Source organism: Anopheles coluzzii, chromosome 2 (assembly GCF_943734685.1).
Source record: "Anopheles coluzzii chromosome 2, AcolN3, whole genome shotgun sequence".
Lineage (NCBI taxonomy): Eukaryota > Metazoa > Arthropoda > Insecta > Diptera > Culicidae > Anopheles > Anopheles coluzzii.
Genome location: NC_064670.1, coordinates 104,746,713 through 104,767,074, shown reverse-complemented (window position 1 = coordinate 104,767,074; position 20,362 = coordinate 104,746,713). Strand labels below are relative to the sequence as shown.

The following is a 20,362-nucleotide window of genomic DNA, read 5'->3' as shown; positions in this document are numbered from 1 at the left end:
AAGAAAACACTGATTTAATCGATTTATAAATTATACATTAGCTGCGTATGAATTATCACACCCCCTTGGGAGGGAGAGAAGCGCACGATGATGAAACCGATCGTGGTGCGCCACCGGAAACACAGACGCTGAACCAGTCTTTTGATATTGTGTCTCTCTGCTCTTTGTGTTTTGTTGCCTTTTCTTCCCCCAGGTCATTTGCTGGATGCGCAACGAAGGTGAACAGTCGCTGCGTACGTTCAGCGATCCGGCCGCGCTGGAGTGTCCCGATGCGGCCAAGGAGAGCGAGACGCAGTTCGAGCAGTTCTACTACACCGCCCGCAAGCACGTCAGCAAGGGCCGCGACCTGTGCGACGCGTCCGGCGAGCTGGAGATAATGCGCGACAACCTGAAGCTGCTGAAGGACTGCGTGGACGAGTTCCAGGAGCGGTTGGAGCGGGTGCGCGAACGGATCGAAGGTGCGGCCCGGCTGCACAGCCTGCTCGGCATGCAGCAGCTCAAGCTGGACGATGACATCCGGACGGAGATGCTGAAGCTGGCGGAGAAGATCGACGCACCGGGTCGGTTGATCGAGCGCTGCCGGCGTCTGTCGATGCCACACGGCGGTGGTGATCAGCACGATAGTTCATCCGGAAAGGAGGAGGACAGTTCCGTGAGCAGTGGACAGCACTTCCTCAACCATCAGAATCATCCTAACAATAGTAGCAACCACAACAACAGTACCAGTGATAATATAAGTTTAGATATAAGCATGTCGGATGATACGATCACCGCCACCAGCACGCCGGAGAAGGGCAAGCTCGGGCAGTGCTTACCGCCACCGCCACCATTACCAGCTCTGGCGACGCCTCTGCCAACGCTTACCGAGCAGGGTGACGATCAAGGACAGGATGCGAGCCAGGGTGTGACGATGAGACATCCGAAGGGACATCATCATCACCATCACCACCATCACCACCATCATCACCATCAGCGGCACGACGAGGAGGATGAGGAGCTGTCGAAGATGGCGGACTCGGGGCTGGGCGGTTGCGATCGGTGCGAGGGTAACGCGAAGCTCGAACGGACCTGCTCCTGCCAGAGCTTCGACGATCCGAAGAACGTTTGGTAAGCTGCTCTTGGGTAGAAGATTGCATTATGGCGTTGGTACTAACATGAATTCTGAATTCTTCCCAATTACCCCCCAACACAGCAACAACAGTGACGATCTGGATGAGGATTGCTTTGAGGGCATCTCAAAGCCACCGCTGGATCTGCAGATACCGCTGCAGGCGAATGCGCATCTCTACTGCCATGCGTCCAACCTGCAGCTAGACTACGAGGAGAACAATCCTTTCGACCAGAAGACGCAAAAGTAAGTACCTGTAGTTGAGGATCTCAGTATAGGGAGTCACACTAACATGCTCTTTCTCTCTCTCTGTTGTAGAACGCTTCTATTGATCATGCGCGAAATGATTGGCACAGAACGCGACTACGTCCGCTCGCTGCAGTACGTGATCGAGAACTACACGCAGGAGCTGTTGCGCGAGGACATTCCGCAGGCGCTGCGCGGCCAGCGGAACGTCATCTTCGGCAACATCGAGCGGATCTGCGAGTTTCATCGGCAGCACTTTCTAAGCGAGCTGGAAAGGTAATGATGATGCTATTGCGATGTGTTGTTATGTCCGATTACCAGGCTGTCCAATGGCTTTACGCGAGACTGTCTGGGTGTTTTTCGTCCGTAGGTAAACCATCCTCAAGGGTCCAACGGCTTGCATGTGTGTGTGTGTGTATGTGGAGATGAACAAGGACTTGAACTGAACGACTGACACTATATATGTGAAGCCACTTTTACGCAAGTCAAGTATAGCTTTGGTTTATCGCATGGAACTGACAACAAGAACAGTAGATCCTCACTGAGATATATGGGTGATGTTCTGAGTTGTAGAGGACGTTGTAATGGTGGAGTCACATTTGTATCATACTTAGACTCTATAAGCCCTTTTTCTCTGTCTCTTAGACTCTCTACAGTTCTTTCGTTCTATAGTGGAGGATGTGTCTACAATATCTTTCTGTAATTGGGGTTAACAATCATATCTGAACATATTTAGAGCCTAAATTGTGAATAGTTAGATATCTTCTCAAGATTACTATTCCCAATCGTATATTAACGAAGTAGAGCCGGACAACCTTTTCATTCTCATAGATGTATCTTCTTTTTCGGAATTAACATCCCTGCCCATACACCTACAGTGTACATAAATATTAAACATAATACGACTCTGTGTACATATACTCAACTAAACAAACGCCTAGCCACTTAAGGACCACTTCTCACTGCCAAAGAGTTCTCTTTCAGCTGTTTGCGCAAGTTTGCGTCCTCTGAAGCGTACTGCGTTAGCCGTGCGGACTAGCGAGTGGATTGTCCATAACCACATGCGCTTCAATCCAAGCAACATAGGCTGACCAGGCAGGCATACACAGTGGAAGACATAACCGTAGCCCTCTCACCATGACAACGGCAAACCGAAATAATTGTACCGAACTTCCGACATGACACGAGCCGAGTAGCCACAGACGTTAGCTTGACACGCTTACTTATCGCACGTGCGTTTTGTTTTCTCCACTCTCTAGCTGCGAGCATCACCCGCTAAAGGTAGGGACCGCGTTCCTGCGGCACGAGTCCAAGTTCTACCTGTACGCGCTGTACAACAAGAACAAACCGAAGAGCGACTCGCTGATGAGCGAAAACGGCACGCAGTTCTTCAAGACGAAGCAGATCGAGCTGAACGACAAGATGGACCTTGCCTCGTACCTGCTGAAACCGGTCCAGCGGATGGGCAAGTACGCGCTGCTGCTACAACAGCTCATGAAGGCGTGCGCTGATTTGCAGGTAGGTTGCAAACTTCACATCTCCAAGAATTGAGGAAAAGACTGTAAAAACCTTTGTTTATCCTGAACACAGCACACGAATAGCAATGCGGAGATACTGGAAGATCTGGAGATGCTGCAGAAGGCGGAAGAGATGGTACGGTTCCAGCTGCGCCACGGTAACGATCTGCTCGCGATGGACAGTCTGCGCGACTGTGACGTGAACGTGAAGGAGCAAGGGCGGTTGTTGCGCCAGAACGAGTTCCTCGTTTGGGAGGGAAAGGCAGGCAAGAAGTCGCTCCGGCAGGTGTTCCTGTTCGAGGAGCTGGTACTGTTCAGCAAGGCGAGACGATTCCCGGACCGGAAGGTACGTTAAGATGACTTCAAAGAATCATAAACAGTGGTAATCACTAATAATTGATCTCTCTGGTCTCATTTTTGGAACTAGAATTTGGACATCTACATCTACAAAAACAGCATTAAAACGTCCGACATTGGGCTGACGGCGCATGTCGGTGATTCGCCCTACCGGTTTGAGATTTGGTTCCGCAAGCGCAAACCGGGCGACACCTGGACACTGCAGACGATGAGCGAGGACGTGAAGAATGCGTGGACGGAGGAAATCTCCAAGCTGCTGTGGAAGCAGGCCAAGCGAAATCGTGAAATTCGGCTAGCGGAGATGTCCTCGATGGGCATCGGTAGCAAGCCGTGTCTGGACATACGCCCGAGTCAGGATCAAATTAACGATCGATCGATCAGCATCTCGCAGCTTGGAAAGGGTAAGTGGGAATTTCCTATCCCTGTCTGTTCACTTGTTTCTAATGAAATGCCATTTTTTACAGCACCGAAACTGCGCAACTCCTTCATGGGCACGCTGCCCGAATCGAAGTCCAGCAAACGACCACAGTCGATCATTTCCGTAAGTTCTTCGTCGTCGGGCAGTTCGTCGGTTAGTACAGGAACGAGTTCCACGACGAGTGGATGCGAGGCCACGACTGTGAGCGTTAGCGGTAACAGTAATAGCTCCTCGGGTACGTCCTCTGCTGTTAGTAATAGTGGCAGTAGCAGCAGCAGTAGCAGTAGCAGCAGTAGTGGCAGCAGCAGTGCTAGCAGCACCACAACGACCAGCATCACGACCGCCGGCAAGCGGTTAACGCTCAGCATCACCGACCCGAATGCTCCGGCACCTCTGAAGACGAGCTACAAGAAGCATCAGCGTTCAACGACACTCGTGAGCCAATGTTCTATGGGTAAGTTCGGCTATAAGCTCAAGAATTTGGTAGAGAAATTAAGATCTTTTGTTCCTCCGCCCCACAGAGAGTGGCATAATAGCTGATATTTCGCTCAGCCCGGACGAGGTGCTGGACAATCCGCACTGGCCACACCACCATCCCCATCACCACAACAACAACAACAACAACAACCATCACTTACCAAAGCATACCAACCTGAAGAAGACGCACAGTCTGGCGTCCTCCACACACAGCTCTGGCCCTATCTCGCTGCCCATCACGCTGCTACCGTCCGAGGACGGCACGAAGGGTGTCGACGGTAAGCCGGACACCCTGTCACCGACGGTTGAGCCAGCCGGCGACAACGGCACTACCATAACGGTGCATCTTTAAACTCCATAACTCCACTATTGGAATTCAAAAAAAAACAAAAAAAACCTGTACAAACCGTTCCTGGTCCTTGTGTGTGTGCGTGCGCGTGTATCTCTGAGTGCATGACTGCTGTGTGTATGTTTGTTTGCGCGTGTGCGTGTGTGTGTGTATTTTAGAGATTTAAGATTTAATGGCCACATTCGCGTGACTACTTGTAAGAGTATAGGGAGCTGAAGAAGAAGAAGAAGAAGAATTAGGAGATCGCGTTATTATCGATTACTTTTCATTACTAAATCACTAAATTAAATAATGGATAGTATTACGCTTAGTTTGTAATGTCTATTATTTTACCTTATACAAACAGTAACGAGTAAATTAAGAGTTTTGCACGCTTGCATGTGTATAATAAGGCGCCGAAAAAGCATATTGTTAGCAAGGCAGAGAGTAGTAAGTGTGTGTGTGTGCGGTAAGAAAAAACCATGAAAAAAATACAAAAACAAAAACTAAAAAAGTTTAAAACTACAAGGAAGCAGGATTGATTGTTGAGCAGGTGAAGGAAATGAGAGAAAAAGGATAAATTAAATTTACAAACAACAACAGCAACAAAATAAACACACACAAGAAAGGAACAAAATAGAAAATCGGACAGGAAGATAACACAAAACATTCGATAAGGATCAGCTCTTAATGTGAAGGAAAGTAATTTATTGTACTCTAGCGTGTTAACTTATGTCTGTGTGTGTGTCGTTAGCGAGGGAGAGAAAAAAAACCAGCTGGAATTGATAACCGTAACGCAAAGCAGAACTTGGTTTTAGCTAAGACATTGACGATTTACTCTATTCGTATTTTATTCCACATTCTTGCTTGCTTTCCCTTTCTTTTATAAATTATTATTTCTTTTTGGATAGTTGAAGCTGAGGCTGGAGACAGCACACATAACACACTCAACAGTAATGAAGGCGTGAGTTAGTTTTACCAACGAGAGAGAGAGAGAGAGAGAGAGAGAGAGAGAGAGAGAGAGAGAGAGAGAGAGAGCTAAATAGTTTGTTTCAAAACATTTTTAACATAACTCCTTCAGGCAGCAGGTTCATATTCATTTAAATTAAAAATAACTGACCTTCTTCCGTTCGTGCTTTGAATTTCCGTTTTTATTGTTTCCATGTTTATGAGCCTAGTTACAAAGTGAACGTGTTGCGTACATGTTGCAACACTAACGCGTGTCTCTGCTAAGTGCTATCCCTTATTCGCTACTTTATCCCATTACTAAGTGTCGGTAGTGTAGGGAAAATGGAGCATGCGAAAGAGAACGGGCAGCATTGTAGCAAGAGATGGAAGGATATGTAATAAGAAATATATAGTATTTTATTTACCTGTAAAAATGGGTTCTTTTGTAGTTACGTTTCATTGAAAAAAACCGAAATATTACTTTAAAATAAATGTTTAAAAAATACATTTCATTATTTGTTTAAATCCTTCATAAACTTGATCGTGTTGAGTTTGAGAAACACTGGGCTTATTTAGAACATTGCGCGTTTTGCATAACCTCAGGCGTATACAGTGCAGTCCAAAAAACACCAATCGTCTCTCTCACTCCTACCTTTGAGGGATGGCGACCAATCGAAACGCTACCAGCGCGGACCAAAATACCAGGCGTCGTAACAGGAGATCATCCAAATCAGGAGGTAGCTCTATCGATCCACACTCTCACCATGTCTCGCTCTCACTTGTGGTAGCTTCTCTCTCTCTCTCTTATAGGGCGCATCACATGCTCTTATCATACGAGAGGAAAGATGACGAAGAGAGTATGCATCCTCTCTCTCTCTCGCTTCTTTGAGAGATGCTGTGACCAATCGAACGCTACCAGCTCGGACCAAAATACCAGGCATCGTAACAGGAGATCATCCAAATCAGGAGGTAGCTCTATCGATCCAAACTCTCACCATGTCTCGCTCTCGCTAGTGTGAGAAGATCTAAAGCTCCTCTCTCTTATTGAGCGCTTATCGCATGCTCTTATCATACGAGAGGAAAGAAGACGAGCGGAGTGAGCTCTCTCTCGCTCCTTCCGCTACCTTTGAGGGATGCTGCGACCAATCGAAACGCTACCAGCGCGGACCAAAATACCAGGCATCGTAACAGGAGATCATCCAAATCAGGAGGTAGCTCTAACGATCCTTCTAATCGCTCATGTTTATCCGTTTGTCTCGCTCTCACTGGTGTTAGAAGATTTATAGCTTCTAGCACGTTATGTGTCGTCATCATCGTTTGCGCAATTCCAGTTAAAATCGTATAACAAAATTATTTCAACACGATTTTAGTGAGATTCTCCCGTTCTTTCGTAGCAATTTCGTATCATTTTTGGTATTATTTTGGCGGATTTGCTTTTTTCATTCGTTTATTCCGACCTTTTCATTTGTTGCTCAAACGTTGTCCAATAGGTTTCTTATATTCTTTGACTCCTAAGTCTAAGGGGAAGAATAGTTTAGTGATGTGAATAGTAGACCACAGAATACGTTCAAGGCTTATCGAAAGTGAAGGGTCAAAGCGAATTTGCGAAGAAGTGTTTAAGAGCGTATTTCTCAACGTACAATAGTTCATTTCAGCTTCGAATATGATTTCAATGAGTCTTTATTCAGTATGTGCTTCCATTGCCATTCCACCATGGTGTTCGTTCGATTTAGTTCCAGCCGAAGAAATCCTTCAGCACCTCCACGATATGGTCAACATCAACGCCGAGGCTCTCGAGCTTGTGGATCATGTTCTGGACCTCAGTCGAGCTCTGGGTAAAGTAAAAACCAAATTAATAACCCCACCCGGAAAGTACCGAGAAGAAGTACCATCAACCTACCTCGTACAGTGCGCGCAGCTGCTTGTGGTCGAAGTTCTGCATCTTCTCGAACAGCGCCTTGAACTCGGTGCTCGACTTCATCTTCTCCTCGAACATGGCCTCCAGCTCGGCGGCCGGCATCATGGCGAGGGCTTCCTCCAGCAGTCCATTCAGTCCACCGGTGCGCGCTGCCAGCGATACTAAAAAGCAGAGTTCACCACCAAAGTTACCTTCACTGCACGTTCCCTTTCTTGCTGTGTACTGTTGTGTGTACTGTGTGAGTATACTTACGGCTTCGCACGCTGGTCGGCTTGAGCGGGCTCAGGCCCAGGAAGTCGGCCACCACATTCAGCGATTCGTATGCCGGTACACCCGCTTCCTCGAGGTACTGGAGCAGATCACGCACCGCCGACAGCTCGAAGAACTGGTCCCATACGGCCGAGAACTCTTCGCCCTGCAGGTAGAGCAGAGTCTGCTGCACCTCCTTATCGGTCAGCAGGTAGCGCATGGCCAGGTCGAGCAGATCGTTCAGCGGCAACAGTCCCACGAAGTCATCGAAATCGTCGGTCAGGGCGCGGGTGGTCGGGGCACAGGAGACGGCACTGGTGGCCACCAGGCAAGCGACAACAAATGCGGCAATCTTCATGATGCTAGATTTGATTGGGTTGCTTTTGCACTGGTTTCGATGCTGTGGTACTGCTGTACTGAGCTGTAGTAGGCTTGGGAATGATTTCTCTACCAACCAGCCAGTAGCTTTTATACGTCCGCTGCTGTCAGTATCTTGAGCGGTCAACAGTCGATTAACCAGCTGTCGAAGGAGTGGAGTGCTGTTATCTGTGCCTCTCGAGTGTACATCTGTTGGCAACTACTGGACTTTCAGCCGGTCTGTCCCACACTCACTCTCAAGAAGTCCACCGTCCACTACCCATCACTGGTCAAGTGGTCCATACTTATTATAATAACATAATCCGATTAGCGATAATGATGATTTAGCATGGAATTTGTGTACTTAATTGATTACTGATCACGCCCTTTTGGTTTGGATGGGAACTTCTTCCCTTGGAACTCTCTACTTACCGTTCAATCCAGTACTTCTTCTGCGAACAGATGTTTCTAAGGCAACCGATAAGGCCAACCTGGACCTTGGACACAGTTCGTTGCAATGGAATGATTTTCACATGATTTAGTTTCTGGATGGAGATCTTCAGTCTAGTGGCTGGCTACTTGGTCGCAGCTAAATTTCTACGCTGCGTTTTTCCTCTAAAGTACTGCTGGGAATGGTTGGTTCACCAGTAGGAGAGATCAGTTGCCGAATTGGAGCAGTAGGTTTGGTATCGGTTTCTTGTTTCGGGACAGGTTCACTGATTCGTTCTTTCACTGAGATTGGTCTATGGTACAGTTTTCCATGAATTGGAATAAAGTAGGGATGAGTTCTAGGATCAGTTTGCCATGGGGAAAAATCCAGGACCAGTATAGGTTATGGATCAATTCCAGGATCGATATGGATATGGAATCAGTTTGTGAACCGGTGAGGATTCTGTAGAAAATTCCTGAATCGGTATGGTTGGCTTAGGGATCATTTCGTAGACCAATATGAGTTTACTATCAGTATCGGGAATATTATCAAATTTGAACAAGTTCCTAGGATGGGTACAGTATCTGTTCCAGGACTGGTATGGGTACTTCTGGGACTTCCGGGATTTCAAAGAATGGTATCGTTTCATGGTCGGTTCCAGGACTGACCTGGGCTCAGTTTCTTAATCAATTTCAGGGCTGGTACGTGAGTAGGATAGAGTTCCAAGACTAGAATGGATTGAGTTCTAGGACCTAATTAGTTGCTGGATCGCTAAACTAGTTTAAGTTTAGGATTATTACCAGCTCTTTTAAAGATTCAGGGCCGGTATTGTGGTACAGTTGTTAACTCGTACAACAGCATACCCGGCATGGATTCAAGCCCCGAATGGACCGTGTCATAGGACTGACTATCCTGCTATGGGTAACCAATAAGGCACTGAAAGCCAAGCCTACCAGGCAGGTATTGATCGACAACCGTTGTTGTGCCAAGTAGAAAAAAAAGATTCAATATCAGTTCTAGGACCGCCATCGAACATCGATTCTAGGATCGAAATCGAACAAATCCTAGCAACAGCATTGGATCAAAATAAGCTCCACGATCAGTATGGATTCAGGATCTATGCCTGGACTTGTATGGGATCAGTATCAGAGTTTCAGGATCAGTATGAATTGGGGTTCAATTTCACAACTGGTAATGTTTCAGAATCAGTTTCCTTAGATTAAAGAAGCACCCGGGAATAGCGTTGCATATCCCTTAAATCGTGCTAAATTAATTAGTAATAGGAGAAGTCTTTCATCTAAGGCACGCACATGCCTTCGATAACATGTTCTGCCGAATTCTAGAGCGAGAAAGAACAGGAGTAAGCTTGACATTGATCGTGAGAAAGGATGTACGTCAGACTGAGAATCTGTGACACCTTCTTGTTTAGAAGCCATCGAGTAGCTTCAGATCTATTTTGCAGATCGATGAGGTAGGAACATTCACTTCAAACAGTGCCACGATTTTCCACCAAGAAGCCATTCTACTATCTTCCTCTACTTGTAACGATAGATGATGAGAACAGATTACACTTCAAAGGCATTAGCACGAGTGTTCCAATCCCTTTAATACGAATACCCTCCTTCTGTAAGCATCCTGAATAGACTAGCGAAACAAAGGTTAATTTGATAGAGCGAATTATCGCCATCAAAGAGTTCTGTGATATCGACTTCTCTTTTCCCTTAACGATAATAATACCTTAATGTTAGATGATTGATTCAACCAGAGCAAGCGAGATAAAAATGAAAGTATATTCCTTACCTCAATTGCTGTATTTTTAGATAAATTCTCGAGGCGATTTTAAACCCACCATTTTGATTGGATTAACATGGCTGCTGAACTGTCTACCACCGTGCAGAACGCGCAGGATACTAGATGAACAACTAATGATGAGATTGACGCTCTGGTTTTGGCCGCCATGCTGAATGAGCATTTCTATGGAGATACACAACTAATGGCAATGGTTGCTGAGGACTTTCCAAATAAGAATTTCTCACCTCCACTATCAACGAAACAAAACAACCCAAGCAGTTGGGTGGAGGGCAGCGCCGGGGGGGTGGTTTCTTTTTTGTTGGTTTAGAGTTTATTTCTCTTGTCTTACTTAACAATTGCACGTTTTCGCTAACTATTTGCATGATTATCGTTTTACTTTAAACACACCGTTCTTCATTTCTGTCGTTTCTTCTTTCTGTCTGTTTAGTCCTCCATTTTGGGAGTTTCGCTCACTTGTCGGTTCTTTTTCTTCTTCTTCTCCTTCTTGATTAGACTTTATGCTTTTGGTATTGTTTGTTTCGCTTTACTTCCTTTTCTCCTTCTCCTATCAATCACCACCAATGTTGTTTTTCACGATTCACTTCGAGCGACAATGATATAAAAGGGTCGGGGGGGTAGAGGAAGAAGTTAATAATGTTAACACAATCAAACGCCACCCCCGTTCCCGTTCTCCTCACACCTTACACCCCCGCTTCCCACGCTAGCGGTGTGTTCATGGGGCTGAAGGGAAGGAAAAGCGGAGGCGGGTGGCTTGGTCTTCACAAATTGTCCGGGTGAAAGGCATACACATAGTAATTGTGGTTAACAAAATCGGAGATCAGAAAATACATAAGACACACACATACACACGATTTTATTTCTCTTCACATTTGGCGTGGTTTTGTTGTTTGGTTTTGTTTTCGCACAGTTGTTTTATCCATCTTACTATCTTTTTCTTCTGCTCTTTTTTCTCTTTCTCCTTAAAGCTTTCCCTTTTTTTTGCTGTTGTTATCTCGAACGACGGCACTTCTTACAGCCTCTTCTGTGTCTCTTTTCTCTTTTTCTTCTTCTTCTTCTTCTTCTTTATTGAGTACTTTCCCTCTTCTTACACATTTCTTACTACACTGCTGTCTCTCTTCATATTCTTTTTGATGCTTTGTTTGTTTGTTTGTTTGTTTTTGTTTTTTTTTTGTTCTTTTTGGTTAATTACTTAACACGTACACGTCTCTCTCTCTCACTCAAACCTAATGCTTACTCCCAGGTCTTAATGACTTCGTTGGCTGTTTCGTCGAACAAGTTTGGTTCGTTTTGGCACACAGGTTTCAGGATCACAGGTTAACACACAAACACGCGTGGTGGTGGTCGTCGTTGATGGTGGTCGGTGGTAGTCGTACACAGACGAGGGAGTGCAGAACGTCGAGGTCGGGGTCGGATCGGAAGGTCAACAACAACAGTAAGGTAAGACGAAGAAAAGTAGGGGGGAAGGAACAATCGATACGAGAGACGAGACGAGGGAAGAGAGAAAAAAAGAAGAAGAAAAAAATAAAACATTATAGATAAACCGAACATTTGAGAAAAATTATACAAAATAAGAAAAAAACGAAAGATAAAACAAGAGAAACATCATTTAATAATTTAGAGAGAGTGAAAAAAACGAAAGCAAATTTGGAAGCAAATTCGAATAAAACGAAACAGGAAGCTAATAGTAAAACTTTTGGAATTTCTTAATGAGAATAGCAAACAAGTAAAAAGCCAATTAGATTCTGTTTCAATCCACTCAAGTGGATCAAGTCAAACATGGTAAGGAAATGTGCTCAAATAGAGAAGGAGAAGAAGCTTTTTTTCTTGGACAGAACAGAAGCACTTGAAATAGAGAGAAATCAATTGGAAAGAAAGCAAGAAAAGTTTGAATTTGGAAGCCGTAACAAGAAAGCAATTAAACTTATAAAAAAATACATAATAATAGGGAAAAAAGGAAGAATTCAAAGCTTTTGGTTTGATGTATAATTTTGCCAAAATGGATAAAAAAGGGAAGGAAGATGATTTGGTTGGATTTTTTTGCTGTTTTGCTATCCCCGCCGATCGATGATGGACAGGATTGGATGGACAGGTCCCTAGGTCACTTACATCACAACTACATGTCGATTGTTGTTGTTGTTGTTGTTGCTTACCCTCACACTTACACAAAACGTACTTCTCCCTGTGTGTGTGTGTTGGTTTTGTCTCGTACGAACACACACACGCACACATACACATATGTACGCTCGGTTGGGGCAGGGATGGGGCACGGTAAAGCTGATGGTGTTGGTGGTGGTGGTGATGATAAAACACATACAGGACGGACACAGGACGACGAGAGCACAACACGTACCATCTCGTTGACTTCACGTGGGGGTTGTTTGTGGTTTTGTTGGGGGGGGTGTTTGAGCGAGTTGATGAGAGAAAAGCAATCACAAAGGTTGAGGGGGGACACACTCACGCTCGCGCGCCCTCGTGTGGTGGTTGTTTATTGCGGGGGATTGTAAGAACGGGGAGCTTTTAAGTTGTGTGGCCGCCGACAATAAAGCTGGATGATCACAGGGATGGGGGGGTGTCACAGGATATCGCACCGAAAGTTGGGATCAAGTTCTTCCAAAGCTATTCTAGCCAATCACACGCACAGAGAGAGAGAAAGAGAGGAAGAGCGAGGGAGATCAAACTCCAAAGAGGAACAAGCAATCACACCCGGTCACCAGGACACTCGAGGGGAGGGCTTTTCCATCAGCAGAGGGGCTCTTTTCTCCATTGTTGTGCTTTCTTTATCTCATCCCTTCTGACTCACTTTGTCACTTGTTCCCCCACCCGGGAGGATTATGATGAAAAGCGATCGGTAGGAAGTCATCCCAAAGAGGACATTAAAAAGCATTAGGATCTCTCTATCTCTCTCTCTCTTTCAAGTTGTAGGCTATGGATGCAGGGGGCATTGAGAATCCGGTCCCTCCTTTCGTTCACACTTCTTTTCCAACCCACAAAGGACGAAGCAAGCATTCCCGGGGGCTCATTATAACGAGACACGTCATAATGACGGAGAAAAGAAGGGACAAAATGGGGCATTTTTGGGAACGAACACACTCACACACACACGCTTTGGAAGACTTGGAAGACCGCCGTCCACATGGGAGGCAGGTTGATCATGACACACACACACGCGAGGGAGTTTTTTAGGTTTTTTTTTCTGTTCTGTTTATTATATGTGAGTGGGTGGTTGGTGGTGGTGGTTTGATTTATAATTTTTTGGGTTTATTTTTTATTTATTTTGAAACTGTCTTTAATGGAAATCTGGATTGACTGTGGGAGGCAGAGGAGAGAGAGAAAAAAGGGGGAGAGAAACGAAATTATAAACATTAAAAAACAATGATTCCACATCTCCGCCAAATGCCGAAGAGAGGGATAGCTTATTAAGTAAATAGATGGCGCTACTCTAAAAAGGCAAAAACTTCAGAGACTACTCTAAAACCACTACACTAGAGGGTTTGTCTACTAACATCATTCTCTACTCTACAGGGGAATTAGATTGATTCTCCTTTCTACAGCATTTGTACATACATTAGGGGTTTGTAATTTAAATTAGAAGAAAATCAGTAAAATCAGTCTACTTATTACAGCCACAGCTACACCCCAAAGATCCTCTCTCGAGGATCGTGTGCTTTTTTTTTCGCTACTTTTATGTGATCACTACTTGTCGGGGTTCGGAGGGGGGGGGGGATGTTGCATGCACTTTTGATGGGTGGCAAAAGGATGACGGGGATGAGGTGAATGAATGTGTCTTACGTATTTCTTCTCGATCTGCTTGACTGATCGAGAGATCGTGTAAACAGCACAGCACGCGCGCACGCTTGATCTGTCGCCTTGGATGGTTTCTTCAGGCATCATCAGCACGTCACTCATATCACACAAACACACGCGGCGGGGGGCGCTAGGATTCACTTCCATGCAGGCGGTACAGGCCGAGTTCGCGGGGGTTTCATCGTCTTCGCCGGATGGTACGGGGACGAGAGACCACACACACACACACACTCACACAGGAGCTCTTCACGCAGGCAAGAGTCACACAAACACTCAAACACACACGCACTGCAATGATTAGAATTGAAAGGGCTTGCGAAGGGCCCCTTGTAAGGCAAGGGGGGGTATGTGGAGAGAGTAGTGTTGACAGAAGAGAGACAGGGAAAAGGCTTTTTTTATCATCGGATGCACAGGTTTGTGTTGTGGTGGTGTGTGGAAACGGTTTCAGCGTCTTTGAGTTACCATTACACACACACACGCGCGGGAAGGTGAGCAGCAGAGGGGTTGGTCGCGATTAGTAGTGGTGAGTGAAGAAAGGCAAAGTTGGGGTAAATTAGTTAGGAAAAAGAGATTAATTTGTTTTCGGTATATTTAAAATGTATTTTTTATTTGTTTTTTTTTGTTGCTGTTTTTCTTTTTTTCCTTTGTTCTTCATTCTTACTTTGACGTCACTTCACGACGAACTCTTTTACTGTGTTTTCTGTTCTTCTCTTATCTGTTGTTGTTGTTAAGAAGATTGTGTAGATTTTGTTTGTTTGTTTGTTTTTGTTGTGTATGTTGTTATCTTAATCCATTTTTTCCCATTGTTTCTTCATGTATCACCATTTCTACCATTTCTTTCCTTTCTCTTTGTTATTTCTTAATTCACACTTGATTTTCATCTCAGTTTTTAGGTTTTTCCTTTCTTCTCTAATGATGTTATGTTTTTTCCTATCAACTCGCTCTTTGAAATCAATGTAAAGGATCAAGTTAGTGAGTTGCAATTTGCGTGTGTTGTTGGTGTTCCATCTCTATCCAAATCACCATTTTACAACACAACATTACACTACTTTCCCACTTTCTTTAACTACTTTCAGTATGGTTGTTGCTGTTTTTCACCTTCAGTTCTGCTTGTTCTGTATGCTAAATGTTATTGCATTCTTACTAGTGGGGGTTGTGGTTTCTTCTTAACTTTTATCTTTCACCACTCTTTCGTATTCTTTTTTTAATAAATTTTACTGATTTTATGTGTTTACTTTTAATGATTCATGTTGCTCTTGCTCGATTCTAACAACTGCAAGGGGGAGGAAAAGGATCTTATCATCTTTTACCATTTTTGGAATGGGGAAAAAACACAACGACTACTTTTCACCCCCACAAGCACAATAGGTGCTGCTCTTCAAGTTTAAAACGCCCAACACTATCGGCCCACATTGCCCAAACATGCGCTGGGGCTGGCCCGGTTGGGAAGGGGGGGGGGGGGGGGGGGGCGTTGAGATTAGTGATCGTTTAAACTAATCCCCGTGGCGGACTCGATTTTCCCCAATCATTTATTTCCTTGTTTTCACTACCTGACTTCTTCTTGTACAAAATAAAGTAAGAGAAAAAACGTTCCAAAAGAGTTCGACAATAATCGACACTCCATCTCTGCGCTTGTACACACACACAATGCCCCTTTTGCTCTGTTTTCTCCCTGCTCTCTCGCTCGCCATACAACAATAAAACGTCTATGAGCTGGCGAGCAGTACGAGAGTGCAAAATAAGCTAAAAACAAGGACATGAATGATGAGATGCACACACCACCAAGAAGGAGAATACAAAAGAATTTTATAAAAAGCATTAAATTGCAAGCAAACTATTTTCTCCTTTTCACTCTCCGACCCTACTGAAAAGGTATGCAAAAACCCTATCTAACAACATTCCCATGTTATGTTTAAAGCAACTATTTCTGTGTGAGTAGCGAATCGCGATCGCGATCGGATGGAATTCAAACCGGTGCAGAACTATTTACCAGAAAGGGATTTTCCAAATTTCCCCTCTTTCTTAGCTTGAAAATCTTCCCTTTCCTTCCTATATACCCTTTTAGGCACATCGCTGGATCATCATCCTCATCAGTAGGCAACAACCACCATCATCAACGATCATTTAGTCTCATTGTTTCACCCAAAAAGCGGCTCGTTTTGAGGCCAATTATGCCGTGCTAACCAGCGTATAAAAACGGTAGCAACACAAAAGCAAAACGAAACGAACGATTCCTTCTCTACACCCAAACCGAAACTAAACCCACATAACATGCCTAATATATATATTTGCTGCAAAATCGTTGTAATAAAAGGAGTTTCGCCTGTTGTGCGAAAGAGTTCAAGTATGAAGTGTGTAGTATGATAGTAGTAGTAGTAGTAGTAGTAGTAGTTATATAGATAGCAATAACATTAATTTCCCTTTCTTATCTACTTTTTGCTTATCAAGAGACCTCCTCAGACGTAGTAACCTTCATCTGGGTATCTTCTGTTGTGTGTGTCATCGTTAAGCAATAAACAAACGATCGATCGTATTCTTCTTTTTTTCTCATTAAACCTCTTCTTTTCGCCCGTGTTTTTGTTTGTTTCGTCGTTCATTCCATATCTTGGATGACTTATGTGTATGAGACGTTCACATACGTACACCATGTACTTCATGGTACGTTTCCTACTAATTCCCCCCGGAAGTGTAACACCACACCCTTCTTCTTCTTCTTATACACAATAAGAAACACGCCCTCTTCCCTCGGGGTTAAACGTTTTGCTGTTTCGTTTGTTCCGTTTTTTTGTTTAAATAAGTTAAGTAATTCACGCTCAGCGAAAGAACAAACTTGGAGGGTGGAAAAAAAGGTTGGAAAATAAGAAAGTGAGCGAGGGAGAGAGAGACAGAGAGGCGTGTTATCGCGATCGTAGGAAATCTCTGAAGCAGCATTATCATTCTCAACTGTGTATGTGTGTATTTTTTGTATGTATGTGTGCTGTGAGGGGCTTATAAACTTAGATGCATTTTCGGGGGTTGGAGGACACTGACTGTTCGCGTAGGTGTGTGCTCGATTTGGTGGACGTATAGTAGAGCAGGGGAGGAGGTTAGTTGTGAATGTTCTTCCGCTGTTACATTGTGTCTTATATTTAAGATTGGAAAAGCTCTTTTAATAATGTTTTTATTTCTTTTGCAAAGATGCAAGATGTAAGCCAATCAAACAAACAAACGCAATAGAAAAGGAAATGCACACGAGGGAAAACAAAATGGGGAAAGAAAACACACACACAAACACACTCCTTTGTAGTAAGCGGCACCACCATATTTTCTTCGTTGTATGGTGAGAAACATGTTTTGGCATATAAAAATAGGTTTACAAATTAAACGCTTCTCCCTCATACGATACGCTGATGACCGATGATTGTTGTGTTGTGTGTGGTTACTTTTGGCTGACCACAACAACACGCAGACGATGCTCACAGCCCGGTCAGAGCGGGAGAGAGAGAGCGAGGCAGAGAGCCGCCATTGTGTTGTGTGGAAAAAATAAAGTGTTTTGGGAGGGTGTAGTTTGTAGAAGTTTGGGGTGTTTGGTTGTGGGTATCATCTTGGGATAGCATTAAAAGTAGTAGTAAGTATCTTGTAAACAGCGCTCACACAGTTGTTGCTCACACCTCATTACTGCTATTATGCACACACGCACGCACGCACGCACATACGGGGTAGCGATTCGGACGCCCTTTTGCCGCATGTGATGAGAGATTGGATGTATGGTGTGGTTGAGCTCGTCGCTCATCCAGTCTGAAGCCTTAGTACACACAATAGTACGCAAGTTTTTTATGCATATGGGGTCCACACGTGTACCACACGCTCATACTGCTGAGATTATTTAAAAAAAAAAACCAAACTGCTAAAGCGCCTCTCTACATTTGCTACAACTTTAAATCTTCAGTAAAGTTGGTAAAATATTTCCCCATCTCCCTGCTGCTGCTGCTGCTGCTAAACGTTCGCTCCCTAAAGCCTGTCTGTCTCTCTGTGTGTTGGTGACAAACTGAGCTGTTGTTTTGAATGTTTGAGGAACCGGATACGGATGCAAATATGCATGTGCGAAATCCACATATAACGGGATTGTCACGTTAACGATGTGTGTGTGTGTGAGAGAGAGAGATAGGAACCTACCTAAGAATCAAATATGAACAACAGTTTCAACACTATTCATCTGAGCTTTCCCTATCCTTTTATCTAACCCCTCTCGAATATTCGTGTTCCTTCACACAGATATATGCAAACGCCTTGCTGCATATATCCGAGCTGCACATTACCATTACCCGCTCACAAACACAAACACACACACGCATTGACTCGTTGTGTGTGACTGACTGACTGCCGTTAATCGATGCCGCGCGCCGAGGACATGCCCCAAATAGCGCACACTAAAAGTAATCACACGCTCCACGGCTGTTCTAACTCTGCCCTGTACTACTCCATCCCTTTCCGCTAAACGTTTTCCTCTACCCTCAGCGCAGTGCGCAGAAGGAAGCTCAAACGATTCTACACCGGTCAACACACATAAGACGGCCGTGTTTTGTTATCTAAACTTTACAAAATCGATATTCGCTAAACATTTCAAACGCATCGGGATGCACGCTACGGGGAGGTGTGCACCGCGCACGCAAAAGGTGCGCATCGAAGCATCAATCAAAGAGATAGAAAGGTAGCTTTTGCTCTAAGTAATGGATTATAATAGTAACGATCTAAAAACAAACAAACAGAAGGAGGCAAACTGTCTCGCTTACTCGGGCGCAATAAACAAACGGCGTGACACAGAGGGCAGGGAGGGGGGTGCCACAGCCCGCCCGTCACACCACACACACACCCGGCACACAAATAGGGATTAAATGATTCTATGCTTTTGTCTTGTCTCTCTCTCTCTCTCTCTAGTATTTCTATGTTTAAACACCATCTTTTCGGTGTTTTCCCCCGTTTTTACCTACTCATATTTGCTATATGTTGCTTATACTGTCTTCCACGTTCAGAACAGTGCTGTAGAAACGTGGAGGAGAGCTTTCGATTCGGCTGTGTATTTGCATTATTTAATACACACTCTTCCCCGCGTTGCTCGAACGCGTTTGCAAATGATTGGGTCGAGGGGACGAGTACATGATAACAACTACTGTGCAACAGGGTTTTTTCCCCTACGATGAGCAACAAAACCGATCCATAATGCCGATTAAGAGAGAGAGAGAGTGTATGAATGGGTGGTGTGTGTGTGCCTATATATATATATCTATTGTTTTATATTATGCGTGCTATATGAATGCTGTGACGGGGTGACCGTGGTGCTAGTGGTGGTGGTGGTGGTGGTATACTACACTCTCTGTGACGTGCCGACTGCCGAGCGTCCACTTTCCTTCTTCTAACTCTGCCTGCTCTATCTCCTCCGTGTGTATGGTTGATGTTGTGAACGTATCCTTTATACTTCCCGACTTTCCCACCCCCGTGTTGTCGTTGCCCCCTTCTCTCTGGTGGCAACGCAGCAGTGGCAGAAGTTATAAGGTAGTACTAGTAGTAGTAGTAGTGGTAGGTAGCAGCAGCATTCGCAGATGTTCTGTTATCTTCGCGCGCACGCTCACTGCCATTATGGACCCCATATGATGTAAGCAAAGAACACGGCCCACGCTAACACTAGTCCATGCATATTTTTTATGTAACTCTCACCGTCCGAAATCCTTCTGGCGACGAACTTCAGGATCTCATCCAGCAGCACGACCGGCAGCGAGAACTTCATGACGGTCATCCACTCATTTCCGTCCAGTGGAGTGACTTGGAAAACGGTCTGCAAAATGGGGAGAAAACACGATCAGTGTGAGTAGCTGCTGCTGCTGCTGCTGCTGCTGAGGTGTATGTGTGTGGGGAGTCAGTCACCCGATCCGGTACTTACGGAAAGAACGTCAACGTAGAGGATGACGAAGTGGAGAGCGAACGACAGACACATGGAGGCAATCAGCCAAATGTTGCACCATGGCGGCATCTGGACAAGGGACTGGTTCTCAGACAAGCTGGTGGAAGAAAAAAGGAGGAAACAGGTTCAAAGTCAAAGCCTTCGAATTCAACCGGACGAACGCGACGTTCGCCTTACCTGTTCATGGCGTTCAACATCTCAATGGTGACCAGCACGGACAGAGCCATGGTCATTGGGTGCGGATCGTTGAAGATCTTGCAGTCAATACCCTTGAACTCCTCGCCACCGCCCAGGCAGGACAGATGGTGAGTCAGCTGCCAGTAGGACAGCTGCGGGCCAGTCTCGGAGAACATGAACCACCAGGCGGCACCACCAACGGTAGCGCAACCGACGTATCCACCAATGGCCATGTAACTGGGAAGGTGCGAGAGAAAGAGAGAGGATGAAATAAAATA

At 45.0% G+C, this 20,362-nt stretch overlaps 3 protein-coding genes across 9 annotated transcripts in view; 1 reads left to right on the top strand and 2 right to left on the bottom strand.

Annotated features, from left to right (window-relative positions):
- Nucleotides 1-4,914, top strand: part of LOC120961609 (uncharacterized) — a 273,949-nt gene extending 269,035 nt beyond the window's left edge. Inside the window, exons 8-15 of the mRNA XM_040385462.2 lie at nucleotides 194-1,107; nucleotides 1,193-1,354; nucleotides 1,427-1,630; nucleotides 2,614-2,872; nucleotides 2,945-3,217; nucleotides 3,299-3,629; nucleotides 3,693-4,100; nucleotides 4,168-4,914. Coding sequence (XP_040241396.2) covers nucleotides 194-1,107; nucleotides 1,193-1,354; nucleotides 1,427-1,630; nucleotides 2,614-2,872; nucleotides 2,945-3,217; nucleotides 3,299-3,629; nucleotides 3,693-4,100; nucleotides 4,168-4,475 — 2,859 coding nt within the window. The 3' untranslated portion in view covers nucleotides 4,476-4,914. The remainder of the gene's footprint in view (nucleotides 1-193; nucleotides 1,108-1,192; nucleotides 1,355-1,426; nucleotides 1,631-2,613; nucleotides 2,873-2,944; nucleotides 3,218-3,298; nucleotides 3,630-3,692; nucleotides 4,101-4,167) is intronic.
- Nucleotides 4,915-7,061: 2,147 nt separating this feature from the next.
- On the bottom strand, nucleotides 7,062-8,012 carry LOC120952325 (protein G12). The gene is made up of 3 exons (XM_040371599.2): nucleotides 7,570-8,012; nucleotides 7,300-7,478; nucleotides 7,062-7,230 (listed from the first exon to the last, which is right to left on the bottom strand). Exons 1-3 carry the CDS (start codon nucleotides 7,922-7,924, stop codon nucleotides 7,129-7,131), a joined length of 636 nt encoding a protein of 211 aa, XP_040227533.1. The 5' UTR covers nucleotides 7,925-8,012; the 3' UTR covers nucleotides 7,062-7,128.
- A 2,978-nt stretch (nucleotides 8,013-10,990) lies between these two features.
- The window catches only part of LOC120951795 (calcium-transporting ATPase sarcoplasmic/endoplasmic reticulum type), a 33,080-nt gene continuing 23,708 nt past the window's right edge, over nucleotides 10,991-20,362 (bottom strand). For 3 of the 7 annotated variants that reach the window (XM_040370719.2, XM_040370720.2, XM_040370721.2), the window contains exons 7-9: nucleotides 20,085-20,321; nucleotides 19,887-20,004; nucleotides 16,544-19,781 (exon numbers count right to left, since the gene is read on the bottom strand). In XM_040370719.2, the coding sequence (XP_040226653.1) occupies nucleotides 19,584-19,781; nucleotides 19,887-20,004; nucleotides 20,085-20,321 (553 nt within the window). In that variant the 3' untranslated portion in view covers nucleotides 16,544-19,583. Of the gene's footprint in view, nucleotides 11,425-12,271; nucleotides 13,472-16,543; nucleotides 19,782-19,886; nucleotides 20,005-20,084; nucleotides 20,322-20,362 lie in introns of those variants that run through there. The other 4 variants (XM_049606379.1, XM_049606380.1, XM_049606381.1 and 1 more) reach the window with 4 other exon arrangements.